At 42.6% G+C, this 20093-nt stretch overlaps 1 protein-coding gene across 1 annotated transcript in view; it reads left to right on the forward strand.

Annotated features, from left to right (window-relative positions):
• Positions 1-19802, forward strand: part of LOC134603004 (melanin-concentrating hormone receptor 1-like) — a 103458-nt gene extending 83656 nt beyond the window's left edge. The window contains exons 2-3 of the mRNA XM_063448550.1: positions 1275-1826; positions 19065-19802. Of these exons, the coding sequence (XP_063304620.1) occupies positions 1275-1826; positions 19065-19281 (769 nt within the window). The 3' untranslated portion in view covers positions 19282-19802. The remainder of the gene's footprint in view (positions 1-1274; positions 1827-19064) is intronic.
• The last annotated feature ends 291 nt before the right edge of the window (positions 19803-20093 follow it).

Below are 20093 nucleotides of genomic sequence, written 5' to 3' on the forward strand. Positions count from 1 at the left end.
GGCATAACTAGAAATCACTGGGTGCCGGTGAGAAAATTGCCCTAAATGTGTCTCATTCCTCCCCCAGGCCCTCCATGTGTCTCATTGCTCCCCCAGGCCCTCCATGTGTCTCATTCCCCCTCAGCCCCTCCATGTGTCTCACCCCCCCCCCACTCCCTCTATGTGTTTCATCCTCCCTCCCAGCTCATCCATGTGTCTCATTCCCTCTCTGCCTCTCCATGTGTCTCACCCCCCATCCATTGGTCTCACCCAACAGCCCACCCATGTGTCTCATCCTCCCTCCCAGCTCATCCATGTGTCTAATCCTCTTCCCCAGCCCCTCCATGTGTTTTAATTCCCCCTCCACCAGTCGCTCCATGTGTCTCATCCTCCCCCCCAGCCGCTCCATGTGTCTCATTTCCCCACCCAAGTGTCTTATTCCCCCACCACCAAAGCTCCTCCATGTGTCTTATTTCCCTCCATGTGTCTTTTTCCCCCACTAAAATGGGTCTCGTTTCCCCCCAAAGCCCCTCCATGTCTCCCATCCCCTCCCAGCTCTTGAATGTCTCCCATTCCCTCTCCCCCCAGCCTCTCCATTTGTTTTATTCCCTTCCCCCCAGCACCTCCATTTGTCTCTCCCTCTTCCCATCCTGTACCTGCTTCTCACCACGGTACCCGTCTGACAGGAAGTGCACTCTCAGTGTGCACTTACCGTCAGACAGCTCAGCCTACACACAGCAGGAGGGGAGCGGCGCAGCTTTCCCCTCCTGTTGGCATCCGCGGACCCCAGGCCAGTGCATCTGTGCACTGGCCCTGAAGGTATGCCAAAGCCCACAGTTGCAGGGGTCGCCGCTGCAGCTGGGCCCCCTACAGTGATCGTGGTAGGTACGCCACTGTTGAAAACTACACCTACCATTCAGCAACTCATAAACATGACTCATTAGCCAGCTAATTCTTTAAATACCATAATTGTTCATATGTATATTAGTAAAATAAACAACTAATGTAATAATGTGGACTTCAGTATAATAAAAATGTAGACTACAAATAACACTTTACTTTTAGAGAGAACATCTCAAATCACTGTGTTGTCCAAAGGCAAGGATTGAATCTAACTGTTTTATACTTTAAGAAGCAATTTTATCATGCTGCTTTCTATAAAACTATTGTGAATTTAAAAATCTCCACCAACTTATGTTTCAGACTATTTGTTCAAATATATGTTGCATGATATAATGATAAAGAGTGTTTATCAGTAATTATAATAATATATACGGTTTCCTGTTTCTTGACAGATACGTTGCAGTTGTGCATTCAGCCACAATTGGACAACGCCGAAGTGTGCGTTGCACATGGATGGTGACGGGTTGTGTCTGGCTGTGTTCTCTCCTGCTTAGCACCCCTGTTCTGCTGTACTCTGGAGTTCGCTGGGGTGAGGGTGTAGCCTTGTGTGTGCTGGATCTGCCTGGAGCACCCCCATCACTTTATTGGTACACATTGGTGCATACCATCCTGACGTTCCTTCTACCGTTGTCAGTTATTGTAGTGCTTTACTCACTCACCCTCCATCATCTTTCACGTGTCATGAGAAGAGTCCAAAGGGCTCCATCACAACGTAGTCGCAGAGTCACTCGGATGGCACTGGCTATAGTTGCTGCTTTTTTTCTATGTTGGGCCCCCTTTCATGCAGTGCAGCTATTCAACTTAGTCTCCTCTGGACCTCCTTCCACCTCTGCCTTCTATCTCAATCAAGCTGCCATTTGCCTTGGATATGCACACAGTTGTATAAGCCCTCTTCTTGTCATCTGCTGTACCGAGGGCTTCCGAGAACGGCTGCCACATGCACGGTGAGTCATCAGTTACCCTATTATAATTATTAGTCAAAGTTATGGTTGTCCACTTATTACTGCCAAACTTCCGATTGAAAGTAGCATTCTATTGAGCTACATTACTTGGCATTTGCACTTGCCACTGATGCAGAGTCTACTTCAGTTACGTTGATATCCTTTGACTATTAATAAACAAATGTCAACCAGAGGTGATAATTGTATTTTAACAAGCAAACGTTAAAATAAATAAATAAATATATCTGAAACAAAAATCGAACTATTTTTTTTTATATTTACACAAATGTTTAATGAATATGTCGTGATTATTATTTATTTATAAAATGCCAAGCAAAAGTAAAAGACAGAAAATGTTAGGACTAGACTTGTGGACAAAGTCCTTTCAGCACATTAAATGACCTAAGGGCCTGTTAATCTTTGGATGAACAAAGTGATATGTTAAGTAGAGGCGAATGAATCGATTAGTTCACCCAGAGAAATATGGGCATTTGATTCTTCCAATGCAGCTGAAAGGGTGCACAAGTCAAGTTGGGACATCTGATGTAAACGGTCGCTTTACCATCCGTTTAGTTTTAAATGTAATTTGTGCTTGTCATGCTATGCACAACAGTAAAGAAAATGAAAGCTAAAAGTATAGATTTTCTGAAAAATCTATTTAAATATATGCACCCTACAGACACATTGTAACTGTTATCATAGACTACTAACAAGCACATTTTTCATTTGTTGAAGAAATATAGGAACTTAGTAACAGATGTCATTCCATTTTGATGCTGATGTCCTTGCAATGACGTATCGATCAGCGTCATAAAGGAGGATTGCTCTGCTAGGGGAAACATTTTCTAGCAGGACAAATTGGGTTGAATGGGGTTGAGAGGAATGAGTGAGTGGGGTATTAGTTATATTAGTGAAACACAGACAGAACTCAATCATAGCAATAACCAGAGGCGTACCTAGAGCATCCTCCACCCCTCAACATTAAAATGTAAAAAACAACCGCAATTGGTTTTTTTTTTTTTGTTTTTTTTTTAGGTATTTAGCACTAAGCAGTTTTTATGTTTTTGAATGTGAGCATGTTTTTGTATGGAGTATGTGAGTGTAAGTGAATGTAGGGTGTGTGTTTGTATGTGGTGTTTGAATGCAGGCATGCATTTTTATGGTTTTTGAATGCAGTGGTGTGGTTATATATCATGGTGGGGTTTGTATGTAGTGTTGACGTTGAAATGCAGGGGTGTATGTGTGTAGTGTTGGTGAGATTCTGAGATGTATGCACATATACACACATATATACACACACACTGACACACATGCAGATACATATACACACAGATACACAGACACACATGCAGACACAGTGGCGACTCTAGTGCAGTGCACATTGGCATCAGTCAACAAATTTGCATCTAATTCACATTAGCCACCCAGATTTCTTGTTGTGGGCTGGCTGACACCTCTTAACTTCGATCTTTGTTTATTAGATAACTCCCCTATTTGCTTTACTTACGTGGGATTGCCATACACTAAATAAGGGAGCTATCTGCTAAACAGCACCCTAATTTAGTATCTTTAAATATGGAAATCTAACATAAGGGCATTCATTTAGGGAATTATCTACTAAACAGCTAAAAGATCAAAATTTTAAAAGCCATTTTCTTAATTTCAGTTGTTTAGTAGATAACTCCCTTATCTGTTATCTTTATGTGGGATTGCAATATTTAAGGACACCAAATAAGTGAGCTATCTACCAAACACATACACATTTATATACACACACACACACACAATAACACAATAGCTGTATATCTCTGTGTGTGTGTGTGTAAATATATATATATATATATATATATATATATATATACACACACACATATAAACACAGACATACACAAACACAATAGAAACATAGAAACATAGAAACATAGAATGTGACGGCAGATAAGAACCATTCGGCCCATCTAGTCTGCCCAGTTTTCTAAATACAATCAAAGACCCACACACACAGGGGCGGACTGAGAACCCTCAGGGCCCCCAGGCAAAATAAATCAAGGGCCCCCTTACAGGCCCCACCCATACTCCGCAGCAAGCGCCACCCTTGTCCCACCTCCATGCACCGCCTCCAGCCACACCCTACACAATCTTTAGACACAAGGAACAAAAGTGCAATAATCCCTTCGAGGCCCCAGTAGAGACTACAATTGAGGGCTAATGGGCCATGGAGGGGGGATCATTCTAGCAGAGGCTATCTCAGTGTCCTTTAGAGAGTGTTTTAGAAAGAATTTCCTCCAGGTCCCATTAGAGACTACAATGGAGTCTAATGGGGCCTGGAGGGGGGTCTCTCCAACACTCTGGTTCCTATTCACAATATAGCAACACAACATAGCTCGCTGATACCTAGGCCAAGTTGGCTCCTCTTACCTTAATTACTGTTGCTGGCTGGCAGTCTGTGGGCTTGCTGGCAGGCTGTGGGCTTGCTGGCTACTGCCGGCAGGCTGTGGGCTTGCTGGCTACTGCCGGCAGGCTGTGGGCTTGCTGGCTGCGGCAGGCAGGCTGTGGGCTTGCTGGCTGCGGCAGGCAGGCTGTGGGCTTGCTGGCTGCGGCAGGCAGGCTGTGGGCTTGCTGGCTGCGGCAGGCAGGCTGTGGGCTTGCTGGCTGGCAGGCTGTGGCTTGCTGGCTGGCAGGCTGTGGCTTGCTGGCTGTAAGCCTGTGGCTTGCTGGCTGTAAGCCTGTGGGCTGGCTACTGGCCTGTGGGCTAACTAGTGGCCTGTGGGCTGGCTGGCTAGCCGGCCTGTGGGCTGGCTGGCAGGTCCCCTGTGGGCTGGCTGGCAGGCCGGCCTGTGGGCTGGCTGGCTTGCTGGCTACTGGGGCACTTGTAGATTATTTAAAGAAATAATCCATGCACAATAACCACTACTGCTCTGTGTAGTGGTTATGGTGCCAGGAGGGCCGGGCCCCCCTCCCAGAGTAAGTAGTCAAACCGTTTAAGAACAGTTTGACAACTTACCTGGGGTCTGCTGGGATATGATGCTGTAGTAGGGTATAGGAGCAGTGGTGCAATGTGTGAGGGGTGCAGTGTGTGTGTGTGTGAAAGGTTCAGTGTGTGTGAGGGGGTATAGTGTGTGAATGTGTAAGGTGTGTGGGCTGTGTATGTGTGTGGCAATGCTAGTATGGGGGGCTGTGTGTGTATGGGTGGGCAGTGTATGGGTGTGTGTGTGAGGCAATGTGTGTAAATGTGTATGGTGTGTGTGGGGGCAGTGTGTGTGTATGGGGGACAGTGTGTGAATGTGTATGGTGTGTGGGGGCAGTGTGTGAATGTGTATGGTGTGTGTGTATGTGTGGAGGCAGTGTGTTTATGGGGCTAAAGTTCACTCTCACCACTGTGACAACCAGGAATCCCTGGTGGTCACAGAGTTGAGAGTGAACTCTAGCCCGTAGCTCCAGGGCTAGAGTTTACTCTTGTAAGAGCCGTAACGTTGCCGTGGGAACCGCGGCAACGCTCTGTGCTCGCGCAAGAAGGACCCAGAGGAGCTGCAGGCTGAGCTCCCGGGTCCTCTCTCCCCCCCCTTACTCCCCCTCCCCGTCTTCTAACTCCGCCCCTCCCCCTCTTCTTAACCCCCCCTCTTCTTACTCCCCACCTCTTCTTACTCCCACCCTCTTCTTAACCCTGTTCTTACTCCCCCTCTTCTTACTCCCCCCTCTTCTTACTCCCCCCTCCCCCTCTTCTAACCCCCCTCTTCTTACTCCCCCTCCCTCTATTCTTAACCCCCTCCCCCCTCTTCCTACCCCCTTCCTCTTTTTACTCCCCCCTCCCCCTCTTCTTACTCCCCCTCCCCTTCTTACTCACCCCTCTTCTTACCCCCTTCTTACTCCCCCCTCCCTCTCTTCTTACTCCTCCTCCCCTTACTCCCCCCTCCCCTTCTTACTCCCACCTCTTCTTACCCCCCTCTTGCCCCCCCTCTCTTCTTACTCCCCCTCCCCCTCTTCTTACCCCCCTTCCCCCTCTTCTTACCCCTTCTTACTCCCCCCTCCCCCTCTTCTTACCTCCTTCTTACTCCCCCCTCCCCCTCTTCTTACCTCCTTCTTACTCCCCCCTCCCCCTCTTCTTACTCCCCCCTCCCTCTCTTCTTACACCCCCTCTTCTTACCCCCCCTCTTCTTAACCCCCTCCCCCCTCTTTTTACTCCCCCCCTGTCTTCTTACCCCCCCTTCTTACCCCCACCCCTGTAGCGTGGCCGAGCTGCTCTCCGTTCCGCTGTGCCCGGCCGGAGTGATAGGAAGGTGCACGCTCAGTGTGCACTTCCTGTCAGTCCGGCCGGTAACAGGAAACAGAAACTCCGTGCGGACTGTGTGTGCGTATTCATCAGTCTCTGTATTCAGCAGTCTTGTGTGTGTGTGTGTATTCAGCAGACTGTATGTATTCAGCAGTCTGTGTGTGTATGTATTTCATTTGTTGGAGATACTAATAAATATAAGCTTAATTTTATCTATTTATATCATTATTTAAAATTTGTATCATTGAACTCTCTGTGTTCTTTTAAAACAAAAGTTATTAGTTCGGACAACAGTACGAGTTGTTTTTTCTAAACTTAAACCCCAGTATTTGGATTTAATTGCCGTGTTGGCACTTTAAGGAAAAAAAAGTTGGCATGTATTGCGGTTTGGGCACTCTGGCTCAAAAAGGTTCGCCATCACTGGCCTAGGGGATGGGGCATTTACGGTACAGCAGCTGCTGGCTACCAACCATTTAGTAGATTTTCCCCACCCATGTTGAGCGGCAGCATATGAGTAATATTATACTCCTGATAGTTATATGGAGGTGATATTGACACCCATATGCGTTTATTCATTTTATTTTTTTTACAGTGTTTGTGGTAGCTGGCAAGCAAAACCTGGTCAGGCATCACACATTTAACTCTCATGAGGAGGTATTTAATTTTTGTTCCCGGCCAAAAATATAATATGTTGCCAGTGGTCAATTAGTTCAGATTTCAATAAATTCACCTACTGAATGCCAATTGAATTTATACACTTTATATGTCTGTATCTGGCAGAAATCTGACACTGAACGGAACAAACTGAATTGTGCTAATTTAGTAGACATAACAGAATTTTGGCCTGGATTTACAATTAGTAAATATGAGAATGGCAAGTTCGATTGTAATCTAGTCATTTTCACCAAACTTTGTCCATCTAGACAAAATCTGGTGCTTAGTGAATTATCTGTTTACCTGTACTCTGCTCTTTCCTGACCATTGTGGTGGACTTTTAACAGAACTCCATCAGCAGTAGTCGCAGGGATATATACTTTTATATAAAGTAACCCAATGGTCTGTTACCATCTTGCATGGTGTTTAGAAAAGAGTAGAACATGGCATTGTATTTCATGTTACTTATCAGCTTGATAATTATATGTTAGTTCAGTCCTATTTGTAAATTTAGGCATTCTATTATTTCTCTTTTGATATTGTGTGTTTTGTTTATTTAATTCATTTATTTGTGGGATATATGTGAACATGTATATATAGACAGACTATTTGGGATATGTAGTCTGATGATCTATTATGCCTTTTTGATCTATTCAAGGGTTTTGTGCACATGTATTTGTATTATTGAATAAAGTTGATTTATTTTTTTATTTAGGGTTCTCCTCATTCCCTTAAAGGAACACTATAGTCACCTAAATTACTTTAGCTAAATAAAGCAGTTTTAGTGTATAGTTCATTCCCCTGCAATTTCACTGCTCAATTCACTGTCATTTAGGAGTTAAATCACTTTGTTTCTGTTTATGCAGCCCTAGCCACACCTCCCCTGGCTATGATTGACAGAGCCTGCATGAAAAAAAAAACTGGTTTCACTTTCAAACAGATGTAATTTACCTTAAATAATTGTATCTCAATCTCTAAATTGAACTTTAATCACATACAGGAGGCTCTAGCAGGGTCTAGCAAGCTAATAACATAGCAGGGGATAAGAAAATCTTAATTAAACAGAACTTGCAATAAAGTAAGCCTAAATAGGGCTCTCTTTACAGGAAGTGTTTATGGAAGGCTGTGCAAGTCACATGCAGGGAGGTGTGACTAGGGTTCATAAACAAAGGGCTTTAACTCTTAAATGGCAGAGGATTGAGCAGTGAGGCTGCAGGGGCATGTTCTATACACCAAAATTGCCTTCATTAAAGGACCACTCTAGGCACCCAGACCACTTCAGCTTAATGACGTGGTCTGGGTGCCTGGTCCAGCTAGGTTTAACCCTTTTTTATATAAACATAGCAGTTTCAGAGAAATTGCTATGTTTATATAAGGGTTAAGCCAGCCTCTAAATCCTCTAGTGGCTGTCTCATTGACAGCCGCTAGCGTGATTCTCACAGTAAAAATCACAGTGAGAGCACGCAAGCGTCCATAGGAAAGCATTGTAAATGCTTTCCTATGCAACCGGCTGAATGCGCGCGCAGCTCTTGCCGCGCATGTGAATTCAGCCGAAAGGGAGGATTGGAGGCGGAGAGGAGAGCTCCCCTCCCGGCGCTGGAATAAAGGTAAGTTTTAACCCTTTCCTCTCCCCAGAGCCGGGCGGGAGGGGGTCCCTGAGGGTGGGGGCACCCTCAGGGCACTATAGTGCCAGGAAAACGAGTATGTTTTCCTGGCACTATAGTGGTCCTTTAAGCTAAAGTTGTTCAGGTGACTATAGTGTCCCTTTAAAACAGAGTAGAACACAGCATTAGATTTTTAAATGATCTAGTATACCTTGTCTAGGATAGTAATAGCTACATATTGCCATTGCAGCTTTGTACTACACACAAAACCAAAAAGGAGTCCAGAAATAATCCCAGAATCCAGACAGATTTGCTCCAAAAAGCTAAAATCTAAAGGTACATATTTGAAATTAATATAAATGCTCACCAGTTTGTGGACAGTGGAGCCCAGCATCTAAAGCAGGGGTAGTCAATCTCAGCATGAACTAATTCAGCAGAATCACAAGGCATTAGCGAACACTCAAAATCATGTAGAAAGCAAATGCAGTCCATGATAAACTAAAACGTAACATTTATTGAAATAGCCTAAACAAATGAACAATTTCAAGGACAGCAACTCAAAAGCATGTTGACGTCAAGGAGAGCAAATCAAAGAAGAACTAAGGTAAAGCTCGAGCAGACCGGAGATGGGTGTTACAGAAGTGTAACACCCACCTCAGTAAGGAGATCCCATTGGGGGAGCAGAGGGCCAGGTGAGATGAGAGTTTTCTTTTAAGTATTCAGTGTACAATTTCAAATTACTTTCACTTAATTCTGATCTAGTAAGACGAAAAGGCATTGGGGGCACACCCGAAATATGCATTTCACAGGATCAAGTACTGCCATATCTTCAGCACTGTGAGTGTTACATTATTGTAACTCCCACCTCTTGTCCTACTTGAACTTGGATTTAATTTGCCATGCTTGTGGACACTCCCTTAAGTAAGTAAGACCTCGTCCAGTAACACCAACATGCTGGCCTCACTGACACCTTCACTTCTGAAATACTGCATTCGTATACTAGAGATGGTACAAACATCAGCTATGGAGTAACCATGGCAACTATAGTATGTGCTGTGGTTGCTCTGCTAAGAGAACAGGAGGACCGCCTAAGTAGATCTGTATTCTTCTCCATATCTTTCATTTCTGACTGACCAGTGGGGGAGAGACATAGCCTAATGTTTAAATTTTTAAAACTTTCATGAATGTGTACATTTTGAAAAACGCATGTCCTGCCCCCGTTCTACAAACTCCTGCACCCCCGTTCCATAAAACTCCTGCACCCCACCTTCCAAAAAATAAAAAATAAAATAAACTGCCTCTCCCTCTAAAGCGCCTGCTCAGCCCCTTACAATAGAATTCATTTTTTTTATACAACAATATTAGTAACAGTCTTCAGAGTCCAGTCCCAGGCACATAGTCACTCGCACAGTTACAGACAAACAGTCACACATACAATTACAGGCAGACAGTCACATGCACACAGTCACAGGCAGCATCCCCTAATCACAGGCAGATAGCAAAACACGGACTTGCAGGCACACTGTCACACACAGACACTCACACACAGAGTCACAGGTAGAAAATCACACACACTGTCATAGGCAGACAGTCACACACACAGTCACAGGCAGACAGTCACACAGTCACATGCAGACAGTCACACACTTACAGGCAGTCACACATACACACAGCCATAGGAAGACAGTCTCACACACACAGTTACAGGCAGCCGGTCACACGCGCACACACACAGTCACAGGCAGACAGTGACACATACACATAGTTACAGGCAGGCAGTCACACACACACACACAGACAGTTACAGGGAGGCAGTCACACACACAGGCAGTTACACACACACACGGTAGACAGTCACACACACAGAGAGTCACAGGCAGTCACGTCACACACACACACACAGAGTCACAGGCAGTCACGTCACACACACACAGAGTCACAGGCAGACACTCAACACAAACACACACACACACACACACACACTCTTACTTACAGACAGTATGGGCTGGAAGAGGAGTGGATCCATTGAAGCTTCTGGAGTCTGTTAGTTAGGGAAGCAGGGACTCCATCTTGTGCATGCGAGAGAGTACAGCAAAGAGGTCTATGGAGGATTCTGCAAGACAATCCATACATATAGCCAATTCCCTGCAGTCGTCACTGGTGACGGCTGGAGAACTGACACTTCTTGCCGGCGATAACCCTCCTCTGTGTCAAGCTTTGTTAGGCATAGGAAAAATTCGGAGACAAAGTAGTCCCTATTTTGTCTCTATATATATCTTTTGACTGGGTTTTTAATTCCAGTTAAATTACAACACAGTCAATATGAGTATTCCATAAAGATTCTATCTTTATGAAATACTAATTTTGCAGGGGGAGGGGACGGCAGTGCCACTTTTAAAATGACGGGTGAAATATACACTCAAACATATAAACAGCTCAGTGTTGTGTGTAAAATCACAGATGAGCAGCCGCCATAGTAGATATAATGCACACTGCCTATCATTACAGTCATTACATTCATTCCTTGTTAGGTGTCTCTCTCGTCTTTACCACAAACATGTAACTGTTCCAAGTAAAGATATACAGACAGTACACACAGACATACTCCATCACAGACACATCCCAACATTCCAAATTGAACAGAGAGACAGATTTTTTTGAGGTGTCAGTGGGGGTGTGGCCAGGGTCATTTTCAGAAATATTGGGTGGTATATTAATAACAATTTATGCAACTAAAATTTATTTTAGAAAAATAGCAGTGAATATTATTAACACAGACAGATGCACATTTATTGTAGTTTAGACATGTTAATTTGAGTATCATCACCGGAGAATTGTATTACATGACAGGAGGCTTCCTATTTTGCATAACTTTCTATATTTATGCCTCCAGCAGCACAAGTCAATCAGAACTTTAAACTAAACTAATCAGAAACAAGCATCACATCCATCTAAATCCCATACAGGCATATCACTTCCTCTATCTTTGCTGCTCCAGCCAGGCACAGGTCAGAGTAATTTGTTCTCTGCTCATTAACTCTATCTGTATGAGTGAATTGTACTATATTATATTGTTTATTATATTTTTTATTATTGGTTACTCTTATTTCACCCTGCTCCTTCTCCTTACCTGTCTACCCTCCTTACTATTTATTATTATTATTATTATTATTATTATTATTATTATTATTATTATTATCATCATCATCGCTTTTCCACTACTTACCTCCCTGTCACCAATATCTCAGCTACCATCGCAGCGTTTTCACAGCGATCGCGCCACTATTGACAGGGTCTGGGGCCAGCAGACAGGGTACTGCGGGTGGGGGGAGTGTGGGGCACTGTTTTTCACACCCAGTGTCCGGGCCGCGATCGTGGACTGCGCAGGCTAAAATTGCGCACGAACGGCAGCCATCTTGAATCTCGCAGACCGCGAGATTCAGGTCGGCCATTTTTGTACAAGGCCAGTGCTACCAGACAAGATTGCCCACACCCCGTTGTTCGATACCACGGTGGTGATGCTTATGTCCCGTTCGGGCCGAGACCCACGTAAGGGCATTGAGAAAGGGCTTAATGCCTCCCAGGACAAGCTGCTGGATATATTTCAGTCCAATGGCAAAGATCTCATACTATGCTGACCTGGCCCTCACCCAAGGCACTCCTCTGGATGCCCATGACGTAAGGGAATGGAAACAACGGGCCATTTGCATGCTGGGTAACATGAACGTTGCCATATGCGCAGAAAGACGCAAGGCGGCGCTGCTGAAAATGGACTCCAAACTACTGGAGTTGGGCAAGAAGGAAATGGGCCCCCTGGCGAACGGACAGTTGTTCAGAGATTCATTCATTAATGAACTAAAGAAGCACGTGAACCTATTCACTACCTTAAATAAAGCTGGCACTTGTGGGCACCTGGTACTAGACAAAGCTACATATCCGCATGGAATACCTGGAATCGCTGGTATATAGAGAGGGACTATGATCCCTTTACAGCACCTGTTACCGCAGTGGTGAATTTTTTTATCAACCCTTTTTTCAACAGGTCGGTTGTATCGTTCCATTATTGTGATACATTCTGCTGTTTCGGCTGCACACTTTCCGATTAACGCTACTCCGATCGGACAAGATCCTTTGATATATAGATTACTATGGGGTATCAAACTATCCAGACCCCCGGCTCCGAAGTATAATCGACTGTGGGACATAGGTTTGGTTATTCATTTCCTTCTAAATTGGCCGGATAACTCGGATCTCTCGCTCTGACAACTATCAGCCAAACTTACATTGCTTTGATGTCTAGTGTCCTTTCACCGTATTGCGGACGTTCGAGCATTCGATGTAGACGGTTTTTCGGTATCCCCAGATGGTGTTACCTTTACGGTGTCTCGCAGAACCAAGACGGACTCCTCGTCCGTGTCATATACGTTTTTTCCGGGGGTTTCCCGTCTCTGTGTCGTGAGCACTTTGCTTTGCTATGTAGAGGTTACTACTCCCATTCGGTCTTCCCGATCAGGTCAACTTTTGGTCTCTTATACCCAACCGTATAAGCCAGTCACTACAACCACAGTACATAGGCTTTTATCCCTAGTGGGAGTGGAGCCGTGTTTCGGGGCTCACTTGGTTCGGGAGGCGGATGCTTCTCAGGCTTTCATGGCGGGGGCCTCCCTAGCTGATATTCTACGTATGGCGGATTGGACTAGAGAGGATACCTTCAGAGTCTTTTATTTCCGCCAGACTTCACACCTTTTTGTTTTTGCATCCTTTTTGTTTTTGCCACAGTGTTAAACATGCAAATTAGGAAGCCTCCTGTCATGTAATAAAATTGTAGATTATGCTAACGTAGTGTACCTATAATCTTAATTTTAATAATGACAGAAGGTGAGTATTTTCCCTCCATGGGTTTTTCCCCTCCCTATACTCTTGTGATATTATTACAGGCATTGTTTAAATTTCTTATATTATTACGAGTTACATTGCAAGGACGCTTCTTTGTATTGTATCGATGATTTGTTATCGTATGTCTTGCAGGTTAATATCTTATATTGTGGTGATATAGTCTAGATATTTCATATCAAGTTAGCTTATATTATAAATTCTTAAAACATCTAAATTATATTAACCCCTTAAGGACCGGACTCTTTTTGCGATGTTGTACATTTGCGACCAGGCATCTTTTTGACACTTTTGTGGTGTTTGTGTTTAGCTGTAGTTTTCCGCTCTCTCATTTACTGTTTCCATACAAATTATATATTGTTTTTTTCAGGACAAAATGGGCTTTCTTTACATACCATTATTTATATAATCTCATGTAATTTAATTTAAAAAAAAAAAAATGAAAAAATATGATGAAAAATTGAAAAAAATACATGTTTTTTGACTTTTATGTGAAAAATCTTTTACTCATCTACAAAAGCGATTGAAAAAAACTGCTAAATAGATTCAAAATGTTGTCCTGAGTTTAAAAATGCCCAGTGTTTACATGCTTTTTGCTATTTTTTTTGCATGTTATAGGGCTATAAGTACAAGTAGGATATTGCGGTTTCAAAACATACATTTTTAAAATGTATCAATAGTGACATTGTAACACTATTATCTGTCATAAATCTCTGAATACCACCCCACATGTACATATTTTTTTTAAAGTAGACAACCCAAGGTATTCAATATGGGGTATGTCCAGACTTTTTTAGTAGCCACTTAGTCGCAAACACTGGCCAAAGTTAGCGTTCATATTTGTTTGTGTATGAAAAAAGTAAAAAACTAAATTGTATGCTAATTTTGGCCAATGTTTGTGACTAAGTGGCTACTAAAAAAGACTGGACATACACCATTTGCAATACATTGGGTTGTCTTCTTTTGCAAATGGTATGCCATCATGGATGTAATTCTCATTCCTCGGCTACCATAAGCTCTCAAAGGCAACGTAACCAACCTGGCCATTTTCAATGTAAAAATATTTGACCCATATATTTGACCCTGTAACTTTCAAAAACGCTATAAAACCTGTACATGGGGGGTACTGTTATACTCAGGAGACTTTGCTGAACACAAATATTAGTGTTTCAAAACTGGAAAATGTTTCACAACAATTATATCATCAGTAAAAGTGCTGTTTGTGTGTGAAAAATAAAAAAAAAGTCACTTTCACTGACAATATCATCGCTGTGATATGATTTACTGTTTTGAATCACTAATATTTGTGTTCAGCGAAGTCTCCCGAGTAAAACAGTACCCCCCATGTACAGGTTTTAGGGTGTCGTAGAACGTTACAGGGTAAAATACAGTGCTAACAAATTAAATTCTCTGGACTTTCGACCTGGGTTGGCAGGCAGGTCCCTTAAATTGCAATCAATAAAATTACTTAATTATGTAAAAATATTACATAAATACACATGTAGACTTTAAATATATATGCATATTTATATATTTGAAGTCTACGTGTATATTTATATAATTATTTATGTAATTTTGTATATGGACATATGTATATTTCGTATTCTTTTTATTTTTTATATATACATAGATATATATACACAATTTCATTCTAAGTGTATTTTGATATAAATATATATATATATATATATTAATATCAAAATACAGTTAGAATAAAATTTCATATAGAAAAATATTTTTTTTTTAATTTTTATTATTATTTTTAATTTGTTTTATTTAATTTAAATTACTTATTATTTGTATTTTATAATAATATATATATACAATATATATAGTTATTATATATATATATACACGTGTGTAATTTAATTAGAAGTGTATTTTTATATTAATATATGTACATATTAATATAAAAATACACTTAGTATGACATTATATATATGATATATAGACGTATATTATATATATATAATATACGTCTATATATCATATATATATATATACACATATATAATTATTATTTTTATTTATTCATTTTAACTTTAATTTTTTTTAGGATTTTACACATGCAGGGAGACTGCCTGTCAGCACAGACAGTCCCCCTGCAGGCAGACACATGGACACCTATTGTGACCATGTGGTCGCCCTGTTGGGCGATCACATGGCCACAGGGGTCCTAATCCGCCATGGGGAGACTGTCTGGGCTGCAGGCAGTCTCCCCACACCGGGACCAACGCCGATCGCCGCCGGGGGAACGACGGCGATCGGGTAAGTACAAAAATGCCGATGACGGTCCTGAACCGTCCTCGGTCCTTAAGGGGTTAAGCTTGATATGTGGACACATGTTTTCCACCGCCTTTCACTTGTTTCTGTTCTTTTCAGCATAATCGCCATTCATAGTTAGGGAATTGGACAAACAGGATCCTTTCACGTTACGGTTCAAGTTTCGGTTATTCAAGTTATCCAAGATTATCGTTATGTTCCTTGATGTTTCCATAGACTGTTTTCGCATCAAAGAAAGAGGAAGTGCTATGCCTGTCAGGGATTTATATGGATGTGATGCTTGTTTCTGATTGGTTTAAAGTTCTGATTGACTTATGCTGCTGGAGGCATAAGCAAAGAAAGTTATGCAAAATACTTGCCTCCTGTCATTATTAAAATTAATATTATAAGTACACTACGTTAGGATAATCTACAATTCTGTTATACATTCAAACACACCAACAATATGGAGCTCATAGAAAAGAAGGTAGGACAAAAATGAGGAACAGAGTGACTTGGGGCCAAAAATAGCTAAACCTGGGAAATATGCACTTCACTCCACTGATACACAAATTAGCTCAATCTTACTTTAACAAGCCTTGCTCTTCCTACCTGTTTGCTGCCACACTTGCAGAGAAGATACAATTTAACATATCCGCCTTTTGAGACATCACCTCACCTTTTAAAACATATGCACTTGATGTCCTTGGTTTACTGTGAGTGGGTTGTGATTTCTGCACATGATGTCATAGTGTAATCTCCCAGGGCACAGCAGTGGCTTTGCATTGTGAGGTCAGCATGTGAGGCTAGCATTAGTAGGTATTTTCCAGGTTGCATTATGGGTTTTGTATGAACAAAATGTCAAATCTGCCAGATGAGCCCTGTGTTGTGTTCCACATCTTGCTTACAATTTAATTTATGATCAGACAGTCAAACAAATGATGGAATATATGGTCAAACTTCAGATTTCTTGCAATTCATTTTATAGATAATGCAATATAAGATCATTAAAAATCACCTTTAAATATTCCAATGCTTCTGCATTTTCACAGCAATCAGCAGCCTCACATTTTAGTCTAGTGATGGTCTGATCTTAACCCATGAACCATTAGCATGCAGTGGATTATGGAATAAGCAGTGTATCCACCAGAAGCAGTTCCACTCACCACAAAGAGTGCATCCCATGCTGGTACACAGTTTTGTGAACTTGGCTGTACATAGAGATGAACAGAAAAAGTGATCAGTCCAAGTTATACATGTGTTGGGTGCACTTGGACAAAATCAACACAACTAGCCCGGAAAAATAATATTCCAGCTGTCTCCCTGACAGCTCTGGGGAACAGTCCTATAGTTGTAGCAATTTAAACAAATAGCTGCAGTTCAATGACACTCTCAAAACCGAGAGTGTGTGCAAGGAACTCTCTACACCAAAACCTGACACTGGATGTCCTCATGCTCATAGGGCTTCAAAGTAAACAAAAGAGCAAATTTATTTTAAGGAGAAACATCTGCATATAACCAATGTTTCAGTCCAACTATCTTGACATATTAAGAAAAGTTTGTTAATGGGACTGAAATGGTGAATGTGTGCTGTTGCACAGCTGTAAAAAACAAATAAATGTTGTTGATTTTGAAGTGTGTTCTTCACTTTGGCGGAGATCTTGTTGATCTCAGCCAATCCAATGCTTTCCCATAGGAAAGTATCACTAGGCTATTGTGCATGTGTGGCAAAAAGCTGCGCGGCCAATCAGCATCTCCATGGGGAGCGTTCAGCGCCTCCATTCAGTCCCAATCTAATACACTGCCCCCTGCCCCCCATTCTTATTCATTGCCCCTCCCCCATTCCAATACACTGCCCTTAATCTAATACACTGCCCCTCCTCGATCCACTCTAATTGAATACGCTGACCCTCCTCCTGTAACGTTCACTAGGGAAACCAAACACGCAGACAGGACACAGCGAAGAGAATGCAGTACCGGTCCTTAGAATGGCCAGGCTATGCAGGGATAGTCAAAGTACACGCATGTAACAGTCACCTGGGGACTTTTATAACAGTTTACCAGGAGTTGGAGCCCAGTTGCAGGAGATGGCACAGGAAGGAGGCAAAATCCAGAGGTCAGACGAGAAGCAGAAATCAGGGCTGGCAGCAGAGTAACGTAGTCGGTAAAGCAGGCAGAGGTCAGAGTCCAGGAAATCAAATCAGTAGCAAAGTAAAGATCCGTCAAGAAACACCAAACAGGCAAAAATGACCAGATCCTAGGTTTCAGGCAGGGCTGGCTTTTACAGCCTGCTAATTAGGTGCAGCTGACCCTAATTGGAATAGGGTTGCAGGTGGATCAGTGCTGCTTAATCCAGGCAAGGGGTCAGGAAGCAGAAAAAATGCAAACAGAAACTGAAGCCCCCTAGTGGACAGCACAGCAGAGAACCTGACTGGGATGCTGGAGCTGAGAGTTCAAACCCAGCCAGGTCTCAGGCTGTGCCATGACAAAGCCAAGGTCGAGGGAATACAGAAAGACAGAATAACCTAGGGACAAGCCGAGGTCAGGGATAGAGAAGACAACACGAGACAAGCCAGAGACTGGTAACCAGTAATCCAAACAAAGTTTAACACTCAATGGTAAACCAAAGACCACAACAGGTCACTGAGGGAAAGGGGAAGTGAGCTTTTATACACAAAGGCCTAGGGTGTGTCCACTGCGTGGGAGAAGTCTCTTACTTCCCCTTTGGTCCTTAATGTCATCATAACGTTGTGCCTGGTCATGTGACCGAGTTGGGTGCACATAAAAGCGCTCAGTATGCAAGCTCAGAAGAAGTGGACAGCCGCATGCCACGGACAGAACCACAAGATGCTGTGACAGGGATCTTGTGGTTCTGTCCGTGCAGTGTGGTGGCAGGGGACCTGCCACTCTAATTTAATACACTGCCCTCCCCCAATGTAATACACTGCCCCCTCCCTCCCGTAGCTCCCCCAATACACTGCCTCCCTCAAATTAATAAACTGCCACCCTCCCCAATTTAATACATAGCCCCCCTCCATCCCCCAAATTAATACAGTGCGCACCATCTCTAATATTAATACGCTGCCCTGCCCAATTTAACATACTAAACAGGAAGGTCCCCCAATCCCCTCTTCCACTACCTTAAGATAAGTCACAAGTCCTCCTCTTCCAGCCCTGCTCTTCTTTGCTCAAGCAGAGCAGAGGCCTGTGGGATCACGCGATCGGCCGTGGGAGGGAAGACAAGAATCAGACAGGAAATATCTTTCCTGTGTTGTGGCTGGTCGCAGCCACAACACAAAGTGGCAGGTGGGACGCAAATATATCCATTGTGGGCCGCATGTGGCCTGCAAGTTTGACATGCTTGCTCTACACAATAAACTTTACAATACTGCCAAGTCGTTATGGTGCTAAGAATAACCCCTTTACATGCAAAAATATACATATTTCAAATTGTATGTGATAATCTAGGAATCAGGACTAAAGGAAATATGTCTTTGGAAGGGATTACGTTAAGATGCAGAGTGCAGCGAGTATAAAATGTTGTTTTTTTTCCTTTAGGTGCTGTCGTTTCCTATTCCGTCGTTGGGCTGGTTTTTGGCCAGTCTCAGCCTTGCCTCTACAAAGCCCGAATTTGGCCATCAACAGTCCCCCTGAGGGTGGGATTTATTCTGCACAGCAGCGGAGAAGGACTATCAGCTTAGAGGCCGCAGCAAGTTCAATTACTGAGAGCACCAGGCTCAGCCTTGGAGTGCGGGATGAAAGCAGTATTCTGTGACTTCCTGTAGACTGGACCAGTCCTCATGCTATGTTTACGTCATAGTTTAATGAGATATTCTGCCACGATCAGGGTGTATTAATAACCATGCCCTCTGTTCATAATTTGGAATACTATTAAGATGGAAAGGCTATATTTATGTACAATGTGAAATACCTAGTTACCATCTGGGAGCAACATGAAATATTCTGAGTAAATGGTGTCTTAGGAACTTGCAGATCTAATCTTCATGATATATGTTCAATTTCTCTGGTCAATCTCAGTAACATAACCTTAATTCCAGTGAACTGGTGTCACTTGGATTAATTTCCTGCATTGAAATGACTCACTGTAAAACAGTCATAAAAAGCTGCAAAGAGATTCTTAACCCATTGGATGGGATCAAAATTGGATCCCCAGTTCGTGTGTACACAGCTGATGAAACAAGCACATCTCATTTGTCAGGGCGTTAGGAAACCAGAAACAACAAATTGTTTATTCAAGCAGTAATGTCTTCCCAAGTACAATTTTGCAGAATATAATTTTTCAGAGAATAGCAAAATTGCAACTGCAGAATCTACTTTTGTATATATTGTATTACAAGTGAAGAAAAGGTCACTGATATAGTTTCATAATGCAATGATGGTTCACCAAATAATGTCACATACATAATGTGGACAGATCACTAATGTGCCAACACTCACAGTTCATTTATACTAGACAAATCTCTTTATAGACTTGTCATCACACAGACCTAGCATCTACTTCATATGTGAAACTGTGATATGCAAAAACAGAGATGTCAACTCTGAGGGCTTCATCTTTCCTTTTTT

Source organism: Pelobates fuscus, chromosome 3, assembly GCF_036172605.1.
Source record: "Pelobates fuscus isolate aPelFus1 chromosome 3, aPelFus1.pri, whole genome shotgun sequence".
In the NCBI taxonomy this organism is placed as follows: Eukaryota; Metazoa; Chordata; class Amphibia; order Anura; family Pelobatidae; genus Pelobates; species Pelobates fuscus.